Source organism: Zingiber officinale, chromosome 7A (assembly GCF_018446385.1).
Source record: "Zingiber officinale cultivar Zhangliang chromosome 7A, Zo_v1.1, whole genome shotgun sequence".
Classification (NCBI taxonomy): domain Eukaryota; kingdom Viridiplantae; phylum Streptophyta; class Magnoliopsida; order Zingiberales; family Zingiberaceae; genus Zingiber; species Zingiber officinale.
The window spans coordinates 47,723,122-47,743,075 of NC_055998.1; the positions used below are offsets into that span (position 1 = coordinate 47,723,122).

At 39.1% G+C, this 19,954-nt stretch overlaps 2 protein-coding genes across 4 annotated transcripts; one reads left to right on the plus strand and one right to left on the minus strand.

Moving 5' to 3' along the window:
- Nucleotides 1–6,240: 6,240 nt before the first annotated feature.
- Nucleotides 6,241–10,560, plus strand: LOC122001392 (long chain acyl-CoA synthetase 1-like). 3 transcript variants are annotated; one of them, XM_042556107.1, is made up of 20 exons: nucleotides 6,241–6,340; nucleotides 6,600–6,760; nucleotides 6,898–6,961; nucleotides 7,046–7,135; nucleotides 7,218–7,274; nucleotides 7,358–7,406; nucleotides 7,470–7,546; nucleotides 7,670–7,706; nucleotides 7,792–7,886; nucleotides 8,010–8,177; nucleotides 8,264–8,374; nucleotides 8,443–8,530; nucleotides 8,617–8,683; nucleotides 8,765–8,840; nucleotides 8,954–9,071; nucleotides 9,235–9,480; nucleotides 9,575–9,714; nucleotides 9,790–9,972; nucleotides 10,113–10,232; nucleotides 10,344–10,560. In XM_042556107.1, the coding sequence occupies exons 2-20, from the start codon at nucleotides 6,615–6,617 to the stop codon at nucleotides 10,398–10,400; spliced, it is 1,989 nt and encodes a 662-aa protein (XP_042412041.1). In that variant the 5' UTR covers nucleotides 6,241–6,340; nucleotides 6,600–6,614; the 3' UTR covers nucleotides 10,401–10,560. The 3 variants fall into 3 exon arrangements, with proteins under 3 accessions (XP_042412041.1, XP_042412040.1, XP_042412039.1); XM_042556106.1 differs by having other exon boundaries at nucleotides 6,250–6,340; nucleotides 6,592–6,760; XM_042556105.1 differs by lacking the exon at nucleotides 6,241–6,340 and having other exon boundaries at nucleotides 6,377–6,760.
- A 3,359-nt stretch (nucleotides 10,561–13,919) lies between these two features.
- On the minus strand, nucleotides 13,920–15,503 carry LOC121999370. The gene is made up of 3 exons (XM_042554059.1): nucleotides 15,402–15,503; nucleotides 14,610–15,233; nucleotides 13,920–14,465 (listed from the first exon to the last, which is right to left on the minus strand). Exons 1-3 carry the CDS (start codon nucleotides 15,501–15,503, stop codon nucleotides 13,920–13,922), a joined length of 1,272 nt encoding a protein of 423 aa, XP_042409993.1.
- Between the last annotated feature and the right edge of the window lie 4,451 nt (nucleotides 15,504–19,954).

Here is a 19,954-nt window from a genome sequence, read left to right on the forward strand (position 1 = left end):
GTGGATCGATCGAGGCCCCGGATCGGTCGCACCGATCCCGCTCTGGCTCCTTCCGCGACATCGTCTCCCGATCGGTGCCACGCGATCGAAGCTCTGATCGGTCCACGCCGATCAGCGTCTTTCTCGCGGACATCGATCACCTTCCGATCGGTCCGCAACCGATCGATACCGATCGAAGCAGCATCGATTCTTGATCGATCACCGGATCGATCAGATAACTAGTGACTTGGTTTTGCCCAAACCAAGTCCCAAGCCTTCCAAACCAACATTCGGTCAACCTCGACCTGTTGGTACTTCATTTCTAGCATCGGTCACTCCCTTGACTGCTAATTCCCCAAGTGTCCGGTCAATCCTTTGACCTACTTGGACTTTCCTCAACACCGGATGTCCGATCATCCCCGATCCATCTGGATTTTCCCTTGCCGCTTCACTCACCGGACTTTCACCCGGCTTCACTCACCAGATTTCCACCTAACATCCCAGTTAGGACTTTCTCACCGCCTGGCTTCACTCACCGGGACTTTCTAGCCTAACATCCCAGTTAGGACTTTCCCACCGCCTCAGCTTCACTCACGTGACTTTCCACGCCTAACATCCAGTTAGGACTTTCCCTCGTGTCAAGCTCCCGCTTGGACTTCTCCGTGCCAAGTCTCTATACTTGGACTTTTCCGAGCCAAGTCTCCATACTTGACTTTTCCCAAGTCTCCATACTTGGACTTTTCCGTGCCAAGTCTCCACACTTGGACTTTTCGCGTGCCAAGCTCCCTGCTTGGACTTTTCCAGTGCCAAGTTCCCTGCTTGGACTTTTTCCGTTGCCAAGTCTCCATACTTGGACTCTTTCCCGAATCAGGTCAACCAGGTCAACCTAGACCTACGGTTGCACCAATAATCTCCCAAACATCTATTCTTGTCTCATATCAAGAATACAACTCTTCCACGAGTGTCAAACATCAAAATACAACTCAACTAGGTCAACCTTGACCTAAGGTTGCACCAACAATCTTCCTAAGTCAAACATCAAAATACAACTTGAGTCAGGTCAACTCGAGTCAGGTCAACCAGGTCAACCTTGACCTAAGGTTGCACCAACAAATGCAAGTCCGTCATCTATATCACCATGTCAGCCTACTTCCTCGTCGTCATCAACAAGTGATTCAGATGATAATGCTCCTTGTCACATGCTTCCCATTAGTGATATTTATGAGTGTTACCCACCAAATGCAACTCGATATCCCCTTCCACGAGCTCTAGTGGTCTCTTCAAAATCTATTGAACCAACCTGTTTTACACAAGCAAACAGGATCCAAACTGGCGTAGTGCAATGGGTATAGAATTTGATGCACTTCTTCACAATGGAACATGGACTCTAGTTCCGCGCACTCCCTCAATGAATGTTGTGGGCTCTAAATGGGTATTCCGACTTAAGCATCGAGCTGATGGTTCTCTTGAAAGATACAAAACTTGACTTGTAGTTAAAGGATTTAGTCAACAACCAAGTATTGACTTTAATAACACTTTTAGCCCAGTCATCAAAATTACATTTGTCAGACTATTATTATCAATAGCTGTTAGTTCTAATTGGCTTGTACGACAATTGGACATTTCAAATGCATTTCTCCATGGTCATCTTGAGGAAACTATATTTATGGAGCAATCACTTGGATTCATTCATCTATAATTTCCATCTCATGTTTGCCAACTCAAGAAATCCTTATATGGTCTTCGACAAGCTCCTCGTGCATGATTTCATCGACTATCTAATTGGTTACAAACTCAAGGATTTTCTAGATCAAAGACTGACTCGTCTCTATTTCACAAATATAATGATGGAAATATGATATTTTTTCTTATTTATGTGGATGACATTCTGATAACCGGTAATGATCACAAGGGTATCACAACTTTATTAAGTTTTCTCAATCAAGAATTTCCTACTTGAGATTTGGGTATTGCTCATTTTTTTCTTAGTATTGAGCTTATTCCACATGAGGATGACTATCTTCTCTCTCAGAACTAATACATTACTAGACTTCTTCAAAGAGCCAAAATGGATGGAGCACATCCGGTCTCTACACCAATTGCTATAAACAACTCTCCAACTTCATCCTCTCCTGCTCTATCTGATCCACAGATTTATCGAAGTATTGTTGGAGCCTTACAATATATCACTATCACACTCCCTGATATTACTTTTGTGGTAAATCGTGCTTGTCAATTCATGCATGCTCCAACTGAACAAAATTGGGATAATGTAAAAAGAATACTTCGCTATCTCAAAGGTACTGTTCTATATGGTCTTCTTTTAAGTTCTCTTGAAGATAGACGCTCTACTAGTGGTGTAACGACCCGCCTTCTACTACTAGGCTGTAAGGCCGATCGCTACAGTTATGCTGTGCTAACTGTGCGGAAAACTGATCTAATTTAAATTTGTGTTGCTAACTGATAACTATTCTTGGTTTTACATGTACTGAAGGATGTAGTCTAAGGGATTCAAGGTGTATCCTACATCCCCTATGGACTAGAAGCTGATCTGCTAAGTTTCTTGATTGAAACTGAACTTCCCAATCGATCCAGACTGAACTGGGTCGATGGCTCTCTGTTGGATCGATCCATGGATCGATCCAGACTGCTACTGTGATCGGGTGATAATCTGGATCGATCGGCTGATTGATCCAGGCTCACTGATCGATCCGGTGATCGATCCAGCGTGCTTCTGTGCACGGGACTTTATTTGGATCGATCGGCTGATCGATCCCACATAAGTCAATCGATCCAATGATCGATCAAAAACCTTTCTGTTCGCGAGGAATAGCTTGGATCGATCGACCGATCGAACTGGATCGATCGGCTGATCGATCCAGAAGCCTTCTGTTTGCGGAATCAGCCCTCAATCGACCCATGGGTCGATCGAGGACCCCAGATCGATCCATGGATCGATCGGAGTTTCTGATTTCACACTGGAACTCTGATTTCAGCACTGGTTCATGCCAAAATCTCATATAGGAGTTCTAAAATCAATTGAACTAAGTTCTAACATCTATTAACTAGCATTCCAACATAATTACTAACAACTTAAACAAATCTTCCATAGTTTAAACATTCTAAGGTCTAAAAGTGCATAAAGGTACTTGAGAAAAGAAACTAAATTTTTAATTTGCTAAACTCCCTAAGGATCTTCATTCCAGGTTCCTGCCACACACACCATCACTGCATTGACCTTCAGCTTCCTCTGCTAATCCATTTTTCCTTTACCTTTATCTGCAGTATAAGGAAAAAGTATCTATAAGCTTTAAGCTTAGTAAGAAACCATCTACCTCACAAAACATGCAACGATGCAATCATGTTTTTAAAGAATGCTATTTACAAACATGCACTGAATTTGTTAAAGCATGGAATACTGAAGTTACATGGCATAAATACTGAAGCATGGCATGCATAATAAAATCTAAGCATGGAGTTATCTCATGGTATCAACTAGGAGAACTAGGCTGAAACTGAAATTGAAACTGAGCTAAAAACTATATTCACATAACAAGATTACGAATTTGAAAGCTATTATCATAATAAGTGAAAATACATAATCATATTGCTAGTGGGCCCGGCAACTGTACTTTGCTGTGCGCACATCCCTAACTAGACCCGGGTTTGCAAGTCCCGAATTTAGTAGGGTTACTAGGTTGTCTCAACCTAGGGACGACTGTGGGAGCCCAACCCAATGGATATCTAATCCAGTACAGTGCCACTGAAAATAAAATACTGAATATAGCTATTAATTGCTTATTTTGCTGTTTCTAGGTTATCTGAACCTAGAGCTAGGTTGTCTAAACCTAGAGGCGATTGTGGGAGCCCACCCATTGGACCGTAGTCCCATGTAAGCTGAAACTAGACTAATATACTGATTTAAATGCTACTAATGCATTTAACTGAGCTATTAAAAATATCTGAGGTGGTATTTAGCTACACTAATAATTTTGTCGAACACCTGGTGTGCTCCAACTCTCCCCTCTAATAGGGAGACCACCTCTAGGCACCCGACAACGTCTAGAGCCTCCAACTGAAGGAGAATAACGTGTCTGGCCCATCTAGAGGTGCTCAACTAGATCCCTAGTCTGCGAGGAGGGTTTAAACACACCCTGGGTGCCGAAAAATCTGCATATAGCTAAACTAAAGGCATGCAATCAAACGAAAGCTACTTATACTGCAGGTGAGGGGTTTCTTACCTCGTACGCTAGTTTCCTTATGGTTCTAGTCGCTAGGTTTCCGGAGAAGACGATCCTTTCGATAGTCTTCTTGCGCCAACATGTTCCTCTCGCGGAGGGAAGCGTCCTTGTGTCGGAGCCGCTGCCGGAAGATGTCCCTGGGGCCCTAGGCTTGGTGCGCCGAGAGAAAAAGAGGAGGGAGAAGGGGCGTCGGCGGTGAGGGTTGGAGAGGAGGAGAAGTTGCCGAACCAAACAAAATAAACCAAACCCCACTTAAATTTCTATTTATATTAAGTGGGTAATTTCAGCCCAACTCTAATATAAATTTAATTGCCTCCCTTTCCTTTCAGCACGGCCCTGCTGGGTTCAACTGGTTACTAACATTATCCATAAACCGTAGGTCCCAGGTTCAATTCCCGCTTAGGCCGTTTTCGTTTTCTATTTGTTTTTGCTACTTCCGTTACTCTAAAAATTCTGTAAAAATATCCTAAAATTCCAGAAAAATCATAGAATATTTCTAAAATAGTTTTGAGAATTTTCGGGCGTTACAAGTGGATATGCAATATTTATTGGACGAAATCTTATCTCATGGAATTCTAAAAAGCAACCTACGGTATCTCATTCAAGCACTGAGGCAGAATATAAAGCTATAGCAAATACAACGTCAGAAATTATTTGGCTTCAATCACTTCTCTCTGAACTTCATCTTGCATCAAATATTGCACCAAAAAGTTGGTGCGACAATATTGGAGCAACATATCTTACAGCAAATCTAATCTTTCATGCTCGTACAAAACATGTGGAAATTGATTTTCATTTTGTTCGTGAACGTGTGACAACTCAGCAGTTATCCGTCTCTTATATTTCTGCTGAAGATCAAATCGCTGACATCTTTACTAAGCCACTATCCAGACAACGTTTCAACAAGTTAGCAAGCAAACTCAACATCAGAGATCTCCCATTGAGTTTGTCGGGGGGGGGGGGGGGGAAAAGAGATAAAACAGAATTATCAAAATTGACCGAATCAAATTACCAAATCAAATCATATTAGTATTTGGATTATTCTAATAATTCTGTTATAATTATTATCAGAATTATTCTTAGAATAATTATGTTATTTATTAATTAGTTAATTGACCCAGTACTTTTTGAACATTATATATTGTATTGTGCTTAGGGCAAATATCAATAAACAATAAATTTTATTATTTTCATATTATTTCTTGCTCTCTTCCTATTCTTCTTCTAACAAAAATTACATTTGATCTATTTAAGGCTACTTATCAACCTTTTGTTGAGAATGTTTATTGTAAGGTGAATTAATTACAACAAGAGAAAAAAAGAAGAATCTTATGGACATCCCCCAAATGACTATTTATAGTTGAGTATATTTGATGGAGGACTGAGGGATGGTGATAAAAAAAGTTAGAAAATACCTTATTCCTACAATAGCAAAGTTTAAGAGTATAATGACCCTTTGAAGTTGAGCATGTTTGAAGGAGGACTAAGAGATGTTTACAAGTATCTTATTCCTGCACGAACAATATTTAAGAAATACTTCATTACTGAGCTTATTATAAAGGAATGGAACACTTAACTCTAATTTTAGTTCCATTTGAACATATCTCCTAATTAATTAATTTATTTAAATTATCTATAAACTCACTTATTATTTTTAATATATCTTATATATAAATTTATTTATTTTTTTTATATTTTAATTTTTAAAATTTTCTTTGACGTGATTCCTTCACCCTTTGGTCGGTATGGATGGATCAGGATAGGCATCGTTCTTTCAATTATGATAAATCAGATAGTTGGTTGCTAGCATTCATTGCAGAGTCAACTAGGAAAAACAATGGACAAGAGGAGAGGGGCATTGATCGTACGGACATTTATGAGGTATCAACACATATCGATTTAACTTTTTCTAGGAAAAAAAAAATGGTTTAATGATGCAGACTATTATGGTTGTAGTGCAGTGGTGCTACAGTAAAACCACCTTGTCCTCTGCGGTTTAGCTGTAATATTTAACTTCTCTACTGGTTTTAGACCATTCCAAACCACTCATCCTTTTTGTTTTCTTGGTCACCCAAGAACTTCTCTAGGTGGATCACGCCTTTTTGCCGTAGATTTCTCATGTTGGTTTGGAAACACTTCTTGAACTTGTTTCGTTCTCTCTTCTTCTCTTGAATGTTTAAATATATGACGATATTTCACTTTTATTTAGACATTGAAGTTTAATCTTTAGCATGATAGTTTGCTTTTAATTAGGATAAAAGCAGTGCTGATAACAACTTCTTGTACTTAAAACTAAAAGAGCAGAAGGTTTATTTGCTAGTTAATTTGTAGTGTAATGAGTGTTTCACATACTCGAGACGTTGCTGTTTAGCTTTACAGTTGAGGTGTAGAATCATGGCAAATTTTACTGTTCAAGTGGAGAGTGGAAGAAGAGGGAAAGATGGGAGTCCCTCAGTTGGTCCAGTGTACCGAAGTATATTAGCGAAGGATGCGTTTCTGTCTCTTGAACCTGGCTCGAACACCTCATGGGATGTCTTCAGGTATCTACCTATATTAATACTTTCTTGATGTCTTTGAAAGGTGCTTTGATATGCTTTGATCCACTTCCCTGATCTAATTTGGTCATATGCATTTGAATTATATTTCTAGTTCTTAAGCTTTTTTGTTTGTGTTTCAGGGTGGCAGCAGAGAAGTTTCCAATGAACAGGATGCTGGGATGGCGTGAGATGAAAAATGGGAAGGTAAATTATGCTCGATCAACATTCTTAACTTCAAGAGATGATTGTTAAATTGTTGATCTAACTTTAGTTGTTAATCTCAAATAGGCAGGGCCTTATTTATGGAAAACATACGAGGAGATTTACCAAGAGGTGGTGCAAGTTGGTTCTGCACTAAGTCATCTTGGTGTCAAACCTGTAAGCATGGTTCGACTAAGCGCGATATGTTTCCATGCGCTCGGATAGTTCTTTCTCACATGTTTATTTTTTTTAACTACAGGGTTCTAAAATAGGGATCTATTCAGCAAACTGTCCTAATTGGATAGTGGCCATGGAGGTTTGCCTACTATTATTGTCCCCAATTAAAGTGACTTTTCAACTCTGCAAACTCGATTCTCACCAAAAGGAATCTGTGCACAGGCTTGCAACGGATACACTTTTATTTGTGTTCCACTCTATGAGACACTGGGTAAGAAAATTGCTTCTGGAGCAATTATCAAGATTTGATATGCAAGAAATGATATGATGACAGGTGAAGGAGCTGTTGAATACATTGTAGAGCATGCTGAAGTTGTTGTTGCTTTTGTTCACGAGACGAAAATAAACCGAGTGAGTAAAGTGTCAATTGTTTCTAATTAGTTGTCAAAATAAAGAAGCCCAGAAGTGACAGCTTTAAATTGAATGGAGATCCAGTTTAAGTTGAGTATATAATATGCATCCATTATTTTGCAGATTCTGTCCAAATGCACATCCACTAAACATCTCAAAGGTGGGGATGCAACTCAAATTTAAGTGTTCAGATACATTAATCTTTCACTATTACAGTGTTGCTTTTATCATTCATGTCTATGCAGTAATTGTTTCATTTGGTTCGAGAACTATGGAACAAAATGCTGCTGCTACAAACATCGGAATGAAGCTGTACTCTTGGGATGAAATTCTTGAGATGGTTAGTTAGTATATTACGAAGTTATTAAGAGCACACATGTTAGACTGTTTCCTTGAATCCTTAATTCTAGCTACTTTGCATGATTTTTTGGTTTTGATTGAATAACTATATACTGATTCTTAGGGAAAAGAAAACACATCAGATCCGCTGCCACCAAAACCTCTTGATATATGTACGATAATGTACACGAGTGGGACTAGTGGAGATCCTAAAGGTGTAGTGCTGACTCATGAATGCCTTGCAACATATGTAGCAGGAACAGACCTATTCATGAAGCAATTTGAAGACAAGGTATTAATATCCGTACGTTGATTATTTTAGCACTTCTACATCCTTTAGCATAAGCTAAAATATCTAACTCGATGTATATGTTTCAGATGACAACAGATGATGTCTATCTTTCTTTTCTTCCCCTTGCTCACATTCTCGACCGAACAATTGAAGAGTATTTTTTCCACAATGGGGCTTCTGTTGGCTATTATCAAGGGGTATGGAAACCTTTTTTTTGTATAGCCTTTTTGGTTGATAATGATGTTGATGGAATTTCAATGACAAGGATATACAAGCTTTGAGGGATGACCTTATGGAGCTGAAGCCAACTCTCTTCGCAGGGGTTCCTAGGGTTTTTGAAAAAGTTTATGAAGGTATTTTACATTAACAAATGCGTTAACATTCTTCCCAATTAAATCTTAAACTTGCATGTTTCTTAAGGCAAGGATTTGGGTTTCAGGTGTCCTAAAGGCAGTGTCAGAACTCCTACCACATAGAAGGATGATATTCAATGCCTTATACAAATAGTAATCATTTTTTGTTCAAACTTCTAAATAGAATTATACTATTTCAACTGACATTTCATTTTCTTTTCCTCCCCATATTAGTAAACTATATTGGATGAGATTAGGATATTCACATAAGAATGCTTCACCCTTGGCAGATTTATTGGCTTTTCGCAAGGTTAATTATCATCTGTTTTTATCTCTCAGCTTTACACTAGCTGATCATTTACGAAAAGTTTATTCTGTATACATTTTTCTAGCTTTTCACAACGGTTACCATTGTTCCTTCAGGTGAAGGATAGGCTAGGAGGCCGTGTTCGCCTTATAATATCGGGAGGTGCTCCATTAAATACTGAGATTGAGGAGTTCTTGCGAGTCACTAGTTGTGCTTATGTTACCCAAGGCTATGGTAATGCATATAAAACCTGTTATTCACCTGCTAAAAATATGATGAAATTGGCTAGTGAGATGGTAACAATATTGTGAATGATAAGATTTTTTTTACTTTATGTTGCTTTTTTTCCCCCCTTTCTTTCTGATTTGTCTTTTGGCTTTCCCTCTAAACAATTCAGGTTTAACAGAGACATGTGGCGTCAGCACAGTTGGAGTTCCTGATGACATGTCATTGGTTGGCACCGTTGGCATTGCAGCTACCAACACCGAGGTGCGCCTTGAAGAAGTTCCAGAAATGGGATATGATCCGTTGTCGACTCCCTCTTGCGGTGAAGTATGTGTAAGAGGGACGACAATCTTCACAGGGTACTACAAAGACCCTGAGTTAACAAAGCAAGTGATGATAGATGGCTGGTTTCATACAGGTTAGATCATTAGTTTCTAATTCCAAATGTTATTCGGATATAATAACCCCCAAAATTCTTCATGTTGTTAGCAATAAATATGTCTTCCATTTAGGGGATATTGGAGAGATGAGACCTGATGGGGTTTTGAAGATTATAGACAGAAAGAAGAACATATTTAAACTATCACAGGGTGAATATGTTGCAGTTGAATTCCTAGAGAAAACATATAAAGTTTCTCCAATTGTCGAAGATGTAAACTTCAATCTCACTCTAAGACGGATATTTATAGTCAAACATAATCTGATATTGCTTCGTTCATGTATTTAGATTTGGGTTTATGGGAACAGCTTCAAGTCTGTGCTCGTAGCAGTGGTCACGCCCCATGAGGACAGTGTGAAAAGATGGGCACGAGCAAATGGCCATGAAGGATCTCTATATGACCTATGCCAACTCGGAGACCTGAAGAAATATATTCTTGAAGAGTTGAAGAAAGTTGCTGAAACTAACAAGGTAAACTGATATCAATCCTGGCTATTGATCATTCTGATATCAAACTTCCTGATAGACAAGCATGTAAAGAAAAAGAAAAAAAAAAAAGATTTCACAGTCAAATTGTAAAGATTAATTATTCATGATTGATTAAATTGTAGCTTAGAGGTTTTGAGCACATTAAAGGTATCGTAGTGGATCCTTTGCCATTTGACATTGAACGAGACCTTATTACTCCTACAATGAAGAAGAAAAGAGCACAAATGCTCAAGTTTTATCAGGTAAATTTGACAACACAGTTGTGTTCAGCTACATGTATATGAGTTGATACTACAACATACTATTTACATATGCACTTATGAATATTTAGCCTTAATTTTTTACGTGTGCAGTCAGATATCGACAAACTTTATCAAAATATTTCAGCAGAAGGCAAAAGATATGCCTGAACTATTAATCGCATCCTTCAAACTTAGAAGCTCTCAGCTTGAAAATAATGCACGTGTTGTTGACTGCTTAATTAGTTTAATCCTGCTTACTATGTCAATATATATATGTTAATGGAAACTAGTGTTCCAAACCTTTAATAAATTTATGCTTCCGTTGTCATCTGATGCAATATGATCTGTGTTGTCGACGCCACAGAAATTCAAGTTGATGGTTTTGCAAAGGTATGAAAAGATTCAGAAGAATTTTCTGTTAAAAAATTTGGTGGTTGCTGGGTCCTAGAATTGTGGATGGTTGGCTCGTAAGCTAATGATTTGGAATGCATTCATAATCTATTATTATGATTTGCTTAGATGACTGAATTTACTTAACTTATCAGGACAACTATGTATGATAAGTTAATAGTAGTTATATAAAACCTATCAATTAGCTTACAACTCACCATGTGAAACCTATCTATTAGCTCCGTATCATACGACATCATACGATAAGTAACATCAATGGTTAATTGGATGGATTCAGGTTAGACCAATTGATTTTTGTTTTATTGGATTGTTAGCTTTACCTTAAAAGTCTGATGATAGCTAAATCCTGTTATTAATGCATGATATAATTAATTAAGTTCCATGTATCTGTTAATGCTTTCAATAATATCTCTTTTGACTCCAGGCTGAATCGTACAGGCCATTAAAGCCCAAACTCTCAAGTTATAGGTAGCATGTGAGGTCAATTGGTGGCTACGTACACCATCACACAACCTCACTGTATGAGACTAAATTAAGGTGTTACAATATTATTATAACTTACTTAGAATAGAGAACTGATCTATTAACTTATCAGATTCAACCACTGGCTTAAAATCTGTAAGCCAAAACTAATAATAGCTAACTCATCTAAGGTTACAAAGTTCATGCATAAATTCACAACTCACCATGTGAAACTAAATTAGGGCATTATGTAATAACTTTTCAATAAGGCTTAATTTACTCATCGACAATGTGCGATGGATGTATGATAAACTTCCTTCATATTATGACAAAACCATCTTCTATTCTATGACTTGTACTGCCAATGAAGAGTTTGCAATTACCCTAGCTTGTAAATAAAGTCGGATACGCCCATTAGAGTATGCAAATTTGGCCAAAACTTAGTTTACATTGCAATGCATCAAAGTTTCATTTGCCATATGTTAATAGTATTTATTTTTTGGGGACCAAATTATATATATATTTTTTAAAAAAGGAAATTTTAATGGGGTAAATATATAAAAGTGCAAAGGAATACCTAATCTATTTATTGTTTTCATTCCCCTTTATTTCTTCTCTTCATGGGAGGCAGCGAGTCGTGCATCTTTTCCTCCTCCTCCTCCTGTAACGAGATAGAAGCCATGTCCCTTATCCCCGTGTCCCTCAGCTCACTACGCCCTTAACCCCTTCGGCTACCGTGATTTACCCCCCTCGTGATAGCCTTGGGCAAGGTCCACGGAAGCGCTGGGGGCGAGCGTTATCGCCTTTTTTGCCCAAAGAGATAGAAGCCATGTCGCTCCATCTCTTCCTTCTTCCACTTTGAAAATAGTTTCTTAATGTCATCTAGAAGTATACTGATCCTATTTAAATTTGACAAGATGAAGCGCTGGTGCTCTAGTGGATGAAGATGGTGAAGAAGATGAGTCCCGAGAAGCTAAAGAAGATCCGGTACGATGGATCTCCGGCGATACTCCGAGGGGTAATTAGGATTAAGATTGATGAAGAGGATCCAAATGCTGTGGATCTGAAGAATGACACCTCCAATAAAGTAGATTTGAAGAAGATGAAGTTCGGCGGAGCAGATCCGACGAAGAAGAATCCCAAAGAAGCAGATCTGCTAGAGAGGACCTCACCTACACACCACGAGATCCGCCAACCAAGCGTTAGTAACCTAAGACCGAGGTGGGAATCTCTGGCTAGGCCCTCCAACGCTCAAGTCAGTTCTCTCGTTGGAAGATGAAGGAAAAGGAAGAAGAACAGTAAAACTGAAGTGGAATTAGGGTTTGAGTGATGATGTTCACCTTACTTGGCCAGCGGAGAGGATTCCCCTTTTTATACTACCTCATATTACCTCCGTAGTCAAGAGGTGAACCCCGATTCATTAGAGTTTGTTAGGAGATGACGTCATCTCCAATAATAGTTTAAGGAATATTTTTTGTACCCCAGATATACCTTCTTTGTCGTTTAGTTCACCTGCAGAAGTCTCTAGAAAATATTTTTCGTCAAATGAAATAGACTGTCATATGATCACATATTGTTCACATATCATTAATATAACAGACGTATTCGTATATTGAGAATATTTTCTGTTAAGCTAATTTTAGTCAAGTATATGTAAAGGATGTAACAAGGTTATTTATGACCGGCTGAATTTTGCCAGGTCGATCTTATACTAATAGCCTTAGAAAAGTGCATGCTTATATGCCCGCCCAGGATTCTATCATCGAGCATATTATACCTATGCTCGACCGGATATTTCCAAGCCGAGCCTGTTCTGATAACCTTAGTAAGTTATATGCCTGCTCGCTGGCCCGAGATTATATTACCGAACGAATTATGTTCATGCTCGGTCGGGCTTCTACTACCGAGTGTATTATATTTATATTGTGTTTATGCTCGACCGAGTTTGGCCTGCTGAGCGTTCCTAGGTTCAATGGAGCTTTGTTGCTTTAGTTTAACCATTACTTTATGCTCGGTCGGACCTCAATTATCGAGCGTATCTGAACGCGTTAGTCCTTTATCCGTTTTTTAGTTCAGTTGGGCTTGCATTCTCGATCGAGCTTATATTCTCGGTCGGGATTTCATGCTTGACCGAGGCTTGCCTGCCGGCCGTACGTGTGCGTGCTAATATTTCACCTATTTTGGTTCGTCCGATACTCCACGCTCGGCCGAGCTTTGTCTGTCGAGCATATCTACATGCGTCGTGCCCTCGGTCGGTTTTAGTCCATCTGGTTCTACATTCTCGACCGGGATTTGCTTACCAAGCGTATTTATCTCACCCGAGCCTCCCTACTTCTTCTTTCTTCTCCTTATATCCCCTTTTACATTATTGTACGGGATCCGCTCCTTATTACTCATATCATATACATACTTTCAAAATTTTCAACATCTCTCTAATTGATGAAATAAAGCACAAGGGAAAAAAATAGTTAATTAGTTATCAGGTTTTTACCGAACCTAGTAGGTAAAGTTTGGTAAGTACTAAATCACGTAGGATACTTTATAAATTACTAAATTACGTATGTTATACCGATTTTATCCTCCCATGTATCTCTTGTGGTAGTGGCAGTGGCGGATCCAGGAATTCAATCATGGAGGGGCGACCGCGATCTGAGTGCGGCGAATTTTTTTTGAACAGTTACGATTTTTTTTTTGAACAGTTAATAACTTCTATGTAATTAAAAAAATATTTTTTAAATAACTTGGCATACAGGAGAAAAAGGTACAATATTATGAAAAAACTCGTACAATAATATTAAAATATTAAGCAGTCTACTAACGAATACGTGACAATTTCATTCTTCGAGACTCCATGTTCTGAAAACACTGTAAAATTGGCTCATTGTCGACAGTATTAAAAACATCTTTCTCGATATAGACTACTAAACTATCATTCATCCATTCATCTCTAATCCTATTTCGTAAATCTGTTTTGACAATATTCATTGCCGAAAACACTCTTTCAACGGTTGCAGTAGCAACTGAAAAAAGTAAGGCTAGCTCAATCATCCGATAAACCAAAGGAAACACACGGTTCTTCATTGTTTCAATCATTTTCTTTGCAAGAGCTCCCAAATCTAAAATGCCTTCAAACCGTTCATTTGATCTGACATCATCAATATATGTTTCAAGCTCTTGTTTAACCAACATATGCTCATTCCAAGAAAAACTATCCTCATAAAAATGAGCCAGACGCACTAATTTCTGTACATCAAATCTAGAAAACGAGTTCCTAGGATCAAGGCATGACATATAAATCAACAAATCTGTAGTTGTTTCAGAGAAACGATTATCCATCTCCTGTAGAAAAATATCGATAACCTACAATTTAAAAATCAAACAACAAAAGTAAAAATTAATAAATATGTTACTGTTTAAAAGAATTTAATTGATGGTAAACAAAAAAAAGAATTATGAAATTACCTCACAAAAGATTTCAACATGGTAGTAGTGATAAAAATTAACATTTTTCCCATCTCTCTTCAAACGACTACGGCTGTTGATGTTATCTGTCATATTAATTATTTCAATGGAATGAGTGTTACAAAACTTCACATCCTCAAGTAAAATATTCCATCCAGAATCTCTCAACTTTTGCAATTTGCATTTCACATTATTGATCAAACGCATCACATTCACAAAATTTTGATGTTTCTCTTGTAGAACGGTTGACAAATGATTTGTGATTGCCAATATACATTTCATCAATAGTAGAATAAACACAAATTCATACCTCTCCATTCTTTCAACCAAAGTTCTACTTAAACCCTTAGAAGAACGATCACCATCATCAATCAAATTTTGAAGAACCTCTATAACAGATGGCCATATTTGTTCAATACGACATAAAGTTGAATGATGAGACCCCCATCGTGTATCTCCAGGTCTAGCTAGACTAGTTTCTTGGTTTAGTCCTCTACCAGAACTAATCTCTCCTCTTTCAAGAAGTTTAACTTTTCTGTCATGTTCAAGTTGTCGAAGTTTGTCGGCCCTTTTGCAAGATGATGCAAATGTGTTCACAATCGAACCAATAATCCACATGAAATCACAAACATATTGATTTGCTTGAGCAACAGCTACAACCACTAGCTGGAGTTGATGAGCAAAACAATGAACATACAATGCATATGAATTTTCTTTCATTATCAGTGACTTTAAGCCATTAAATTCTCCAGACATATTTGAAGCACCATCATATCATTGACCCCTCAATCTTGCCACTAACAAATCATACTTAGCAAATAAAGAGTTGATTGCCTCCTTCAAACAAGCAGCTGTAGTTGTTGCAACATGAATTACAACCATAAATCGTTCAATCACCTCTCCATATTTGTTCACATATCTAATAACAATTGCCATTTTCTCTTTCACTGAACAGTCACGAGCCTCATCAAGTAGTAAAGTGAATCACCTATCTCCAAGATAAGCTAGAATAGTATTTGTGGTCTCAACTGCACAAGCATTCACCAATTGCTTTTGAATTTTTGGGGCAATCATTTGATTATTTCTAGGTGCATTCATTCCAACAACTGCCGCAACTTCTAGACACTCTGAGTTATACCATTTGAGCAATTTTAAAAAATTCCCTCTATTGGATGATGTCAAAGACTCATCATGTCCCCGAAATGGCAATCCTTGTAACAACAAAAATCGAATTACTTTTAAAATGGAAGTCAAGCGTTTGTGATAAGCAACTTCAAGCTCATGTTTGCCCGATGAAAATGAATACTCCACACTTTGTCTTTGATTCTTGAAACCCTCAAACTGTATTCTTGCCTCATTGTGCGCACTACCAACTCCACCTATATGCTCATTGAATTTTTCAATTGCTTTTTTACAATTTATGAAACCAGATCTCGTAAACACATCATCTCCTCCAAACCTTATATTACTAGGTCTAAAAAGATAACACCAGAAATACAAGGTCGCATCCTTTGAAACACTATACTCCAACCAATCACGGTCTTTAAACCAAACCTCTCTGAAACATCTATTGTCTTTACCCATTTTTTTCTTGGAAAATTATGGCCTCGAGGTTGACAAGGGCCCATAGCAACATATTCTTTTCGAATATGATCTCTAGCACTAACATCATACTCTTCAATCAATTTTCGTAAACTAGAATCAGCAATAATTTCTACTTCACTACTCAGATTTTCAATATTTTCAAATAAAATTTGCAGAGGAGGAGGTGGTGGTGGTTGTGGTGCAGGAGTAGACTCTTCATCCGGAACACTAGACGATTCAATTGAACTCCTAGGCCTCTTTGCAAAATATTTCAACATTTTCTACAAATTATAATGTATGGGAAAAAAATTATCAACATAAAATAATGTGAGCAATTTAACAATAACATAATTGAATTATTTAACATCATTCATCAACACAATTTTAAAAATAAAATAAAATTAATTTAACATAAATTATCAATATTCACAAATTACAATTAACTAACAGCTAATAAAAAAACTAATTATATATTCAGAGTTTATACAAAAACTAAATTAAAAATAATCCAACCATTAAATATACAAAATCTAAATTTTCAATTATCCAATAATCAAATACAAAAAGCAACTAAATATTTAAACAATCAAAATTTTAAATTGTTAATTGTATCATACATTGTAATCAAGAAATAATCAAACTATTATTAATAAAATAAAATAAAATAAAATAAAATCCACACCTGAATGAAGGCTGAAGGCTTCACCTTTGGCTTTGGTGCAAGAAGATGGATCAAAAGGGTTCCTCCTTTGATCGACACTCGGCACTCGGCAGAGAGAAAAAAGCTTTGGGCGTAGGGTTTCAGCTTTGCCGCTTTCACGCTTTGGTCGCCACTCGGCAGAGAGAAAAACTAAAGGGCAAGAAATATCACAAGGTTTTGTGAGAGATAAATAAAAATATAAAAAATAAACTGAGGAAACGTGTCAACATGATTCACAATAAAAAAAACGGAGGAGAGATAAATAAAAATATAAAAAATAAACCTTTATATATGTTTTATATATGGAAACGTGTGGATCGTGTGGTGATTCACAATTAAAAAAATGAACTGGCTTCGACTCTTCGTTTTCTCCGTTTACCATTCGACACTCACGTTTTTTCTTCGACTGGCGGCTGCTGCGAGCCTGCGCCCCGATTTTTTTTTTGTTCCACCGACAAGGGGGGCGACCGCCGACGTCGCCCCCCAGGTACATCCGCCCCTGGGTAGTGGCATGCTTCTGAACCAAATGGCATATCCGACTATGCTCGTTTTCTTTGTGACGTCTGCCCGAAGCAAAACCGTCTCCCAACAACGGTGCAACTTCTTCATCAAAAAAAGGTGGAGAGGAAACCTAAAATTTTTTTCGACCATCTATGACGCACCTTTCTCTGACTGTTTGTGGTGTGTTTCCTACAATTTTCAATGATAACTCAATGAAGACAAACGATCATCCCCTCTTGACCACTGAAGTCCTAATTGTTGAAACGTTTCCGACGGTTTGCAACACACTAGCTTCAACTCTAATGGTGGGCCGAAACTCAGCTCTGTTCTTTTGTCGGTTAGTGCTCAAATCTTCCTGCCAAATGAAATATCCTTAAATCCGAAGTGTGCACTTTGGTTTGGTATAAATTACTATCCGACCATCTCCAAAACTCCTGATGTAGACACATTACTCCAAAATTCCAAGCAATCTAGAAAAACTCCAAAGCACCAGTTGTTGGTGCAACCTTAGGTCAAGGTTGACCTGGTTGACCAGACTCGAGTTGACTTGACTCGAGTTGTGTTTGTTGGTGTAACCTTAGGTCAAGGTTGACCTGGTTGACCAGACTCGAGTTGACTTGACTCGAGTTGTGTTTTGATGTTTGACGAGTTATGTTTGACAATGTTTGACGTGAACAGAAAAGTTGTATCTTGATATTTTACAAGGATACAAGCTTGGGAGATTGTGGGTGCAACCCGTGGTCAAGGTTGACCTGGTTGACCCGAGGTGAGTTGACCTAACTCGGAAAAGTCCAAGCAGGGAGCTTGGCATGGGAAAAGTCCAAGCAGGGAGTTTGGCATGGTGAAAAGTCCAAGCAGGGAGTTTGGCATGGTGAAAAGTCCAAGCAGGGAGCTTGGCACGGAAAAAGTCCAAGTATGGAGACTTGGCACGGAGAAGTCCAAGTATGGAAGCTTGGCACATGGGAAGTCCTAACTGGGATGTTAGGCAGTTCTGAAAGTCCTGGTGAGTGAAGCCAGGCAGTCGGGAAATCCTGGTGAGTGAAGCCAGGTGAAAATCCTAGTGAGTGAAGCTAGGTGAAAGTGAAAGTCCTGGTGAGTGAAGCCAGGCAGTTGGGGAAAGTCCTGGTGAGTGAAGTCAGGCAGTTGTGAAAACCCTAGTGAGTGAAGCTAGGTGAAAGTCCTGGTGAGTGAAGCCAGGCAGTTGGAAAGTCCTGGTGAGTGAAGCCGGGCAGATTAGAAATCCTGGTGAGTGAAGCCAGGTGAAAACCCTAGTGAGTGAAGCTAGGTGAAAGTCCTGGTGAGTGAAGCCGGGCAAGGGAAAATCCAGATGGATCAAGGGTGATCAGACATCTGGTGTTGTGAAGGTCAAGTAGGTCAAGGGAGTGACCGGATACTTGGCACGAAGAGAAAAGTCCAAGTGGGTCAAAGGGATTGACCGGACACTTGGTGGGGAGTCTTAGCAGGTCAAGGGAGTGACCGGATGCTAAGCATGATGTACCAATAGGTCAAGGTTGACCGGATGTTGGTTTGGAAGGCTTGGGACTTGGTTTGGGCAAAAAAACCAAGTTGGATCGATCCGGGGACCGATCCTGATACGCTGATCGGTCGGTGACCGATCGGAACCAACAGAATGCTTGTGGATTATCGATCGGTCTCAAGACCGATCGAAGCAAAAAGAGAAGAAGGAGAAGGCTGATCGGTCCTAGGGACCGATTAGACTCCTCCTGGACCGATCAGACATAGCTGGATCATCCCGATCGGTCCCTGGACCGATCAAAGGAAGCTCTGATCGGTCCCCAGGACCGATCAGAACTATCCGTTGTGAGCCAACGGTCTTCTGTCTTCTGGCTTCTTCTTCGCAGGTGGATGCAGGTATAAGAGGGCTGAGGGCTTCTACAGTGTGGCAACTCTCTCACTCTTCCTCTGGTCTGAAGCTTCTGCTTCTTCACTGCTGTGCTCTTGAGCTTTGCTGAGCACCGAAGCTTCGGGTGAGCTTCTTCGACTGAGTTGCTTGTTGGCATTCGTCCGTGAAGTTGGTGCTTCATCCGGGACTTCAGTCGACGAGAAGGCAAGCGAGTATTTGTACATTCATTGTGTATTTTGTTCTTGCTCTTCTTTGTATTTCCATATTGCTGTTGCAAGCTATTGTGGCGAGGTTTCTCCACCCACAAGGAGTATTTATTAGCCGGTTCTCTGGGGACTCATCCACCGACGGATTGGTAGGCTTCGTCCACCTTACGGACACGCCGAGGAGTAGGAGTTTCATCTCCAAACCTCGTTACATCGTCGAGTTCGAGTTTGAGGTTTGATCTTTTCTTCTTGCGTTTCTATTTAGTTATTTCCGCTGTGCTAACCCTAATCGTAGGAAGAAACGCGAAGATTTGGGGTCGGCTATTCACACCCCCCCTCTCTAGCCGCGTACATCGATCCTAACAAGTGGTATCAGAGCGAGGCCGCTCTTCGTTGGATCAACACCCGGGGGAGCACGAGCTAGAGAATGGATTTATTTGGAGAAGATGTCACGATTCCACCCTTCTACGATCGCGACGACTTCGCGTTTTGGAAGGTAAGAATGAAGTACTTTCTTATGACTAACCTTGAA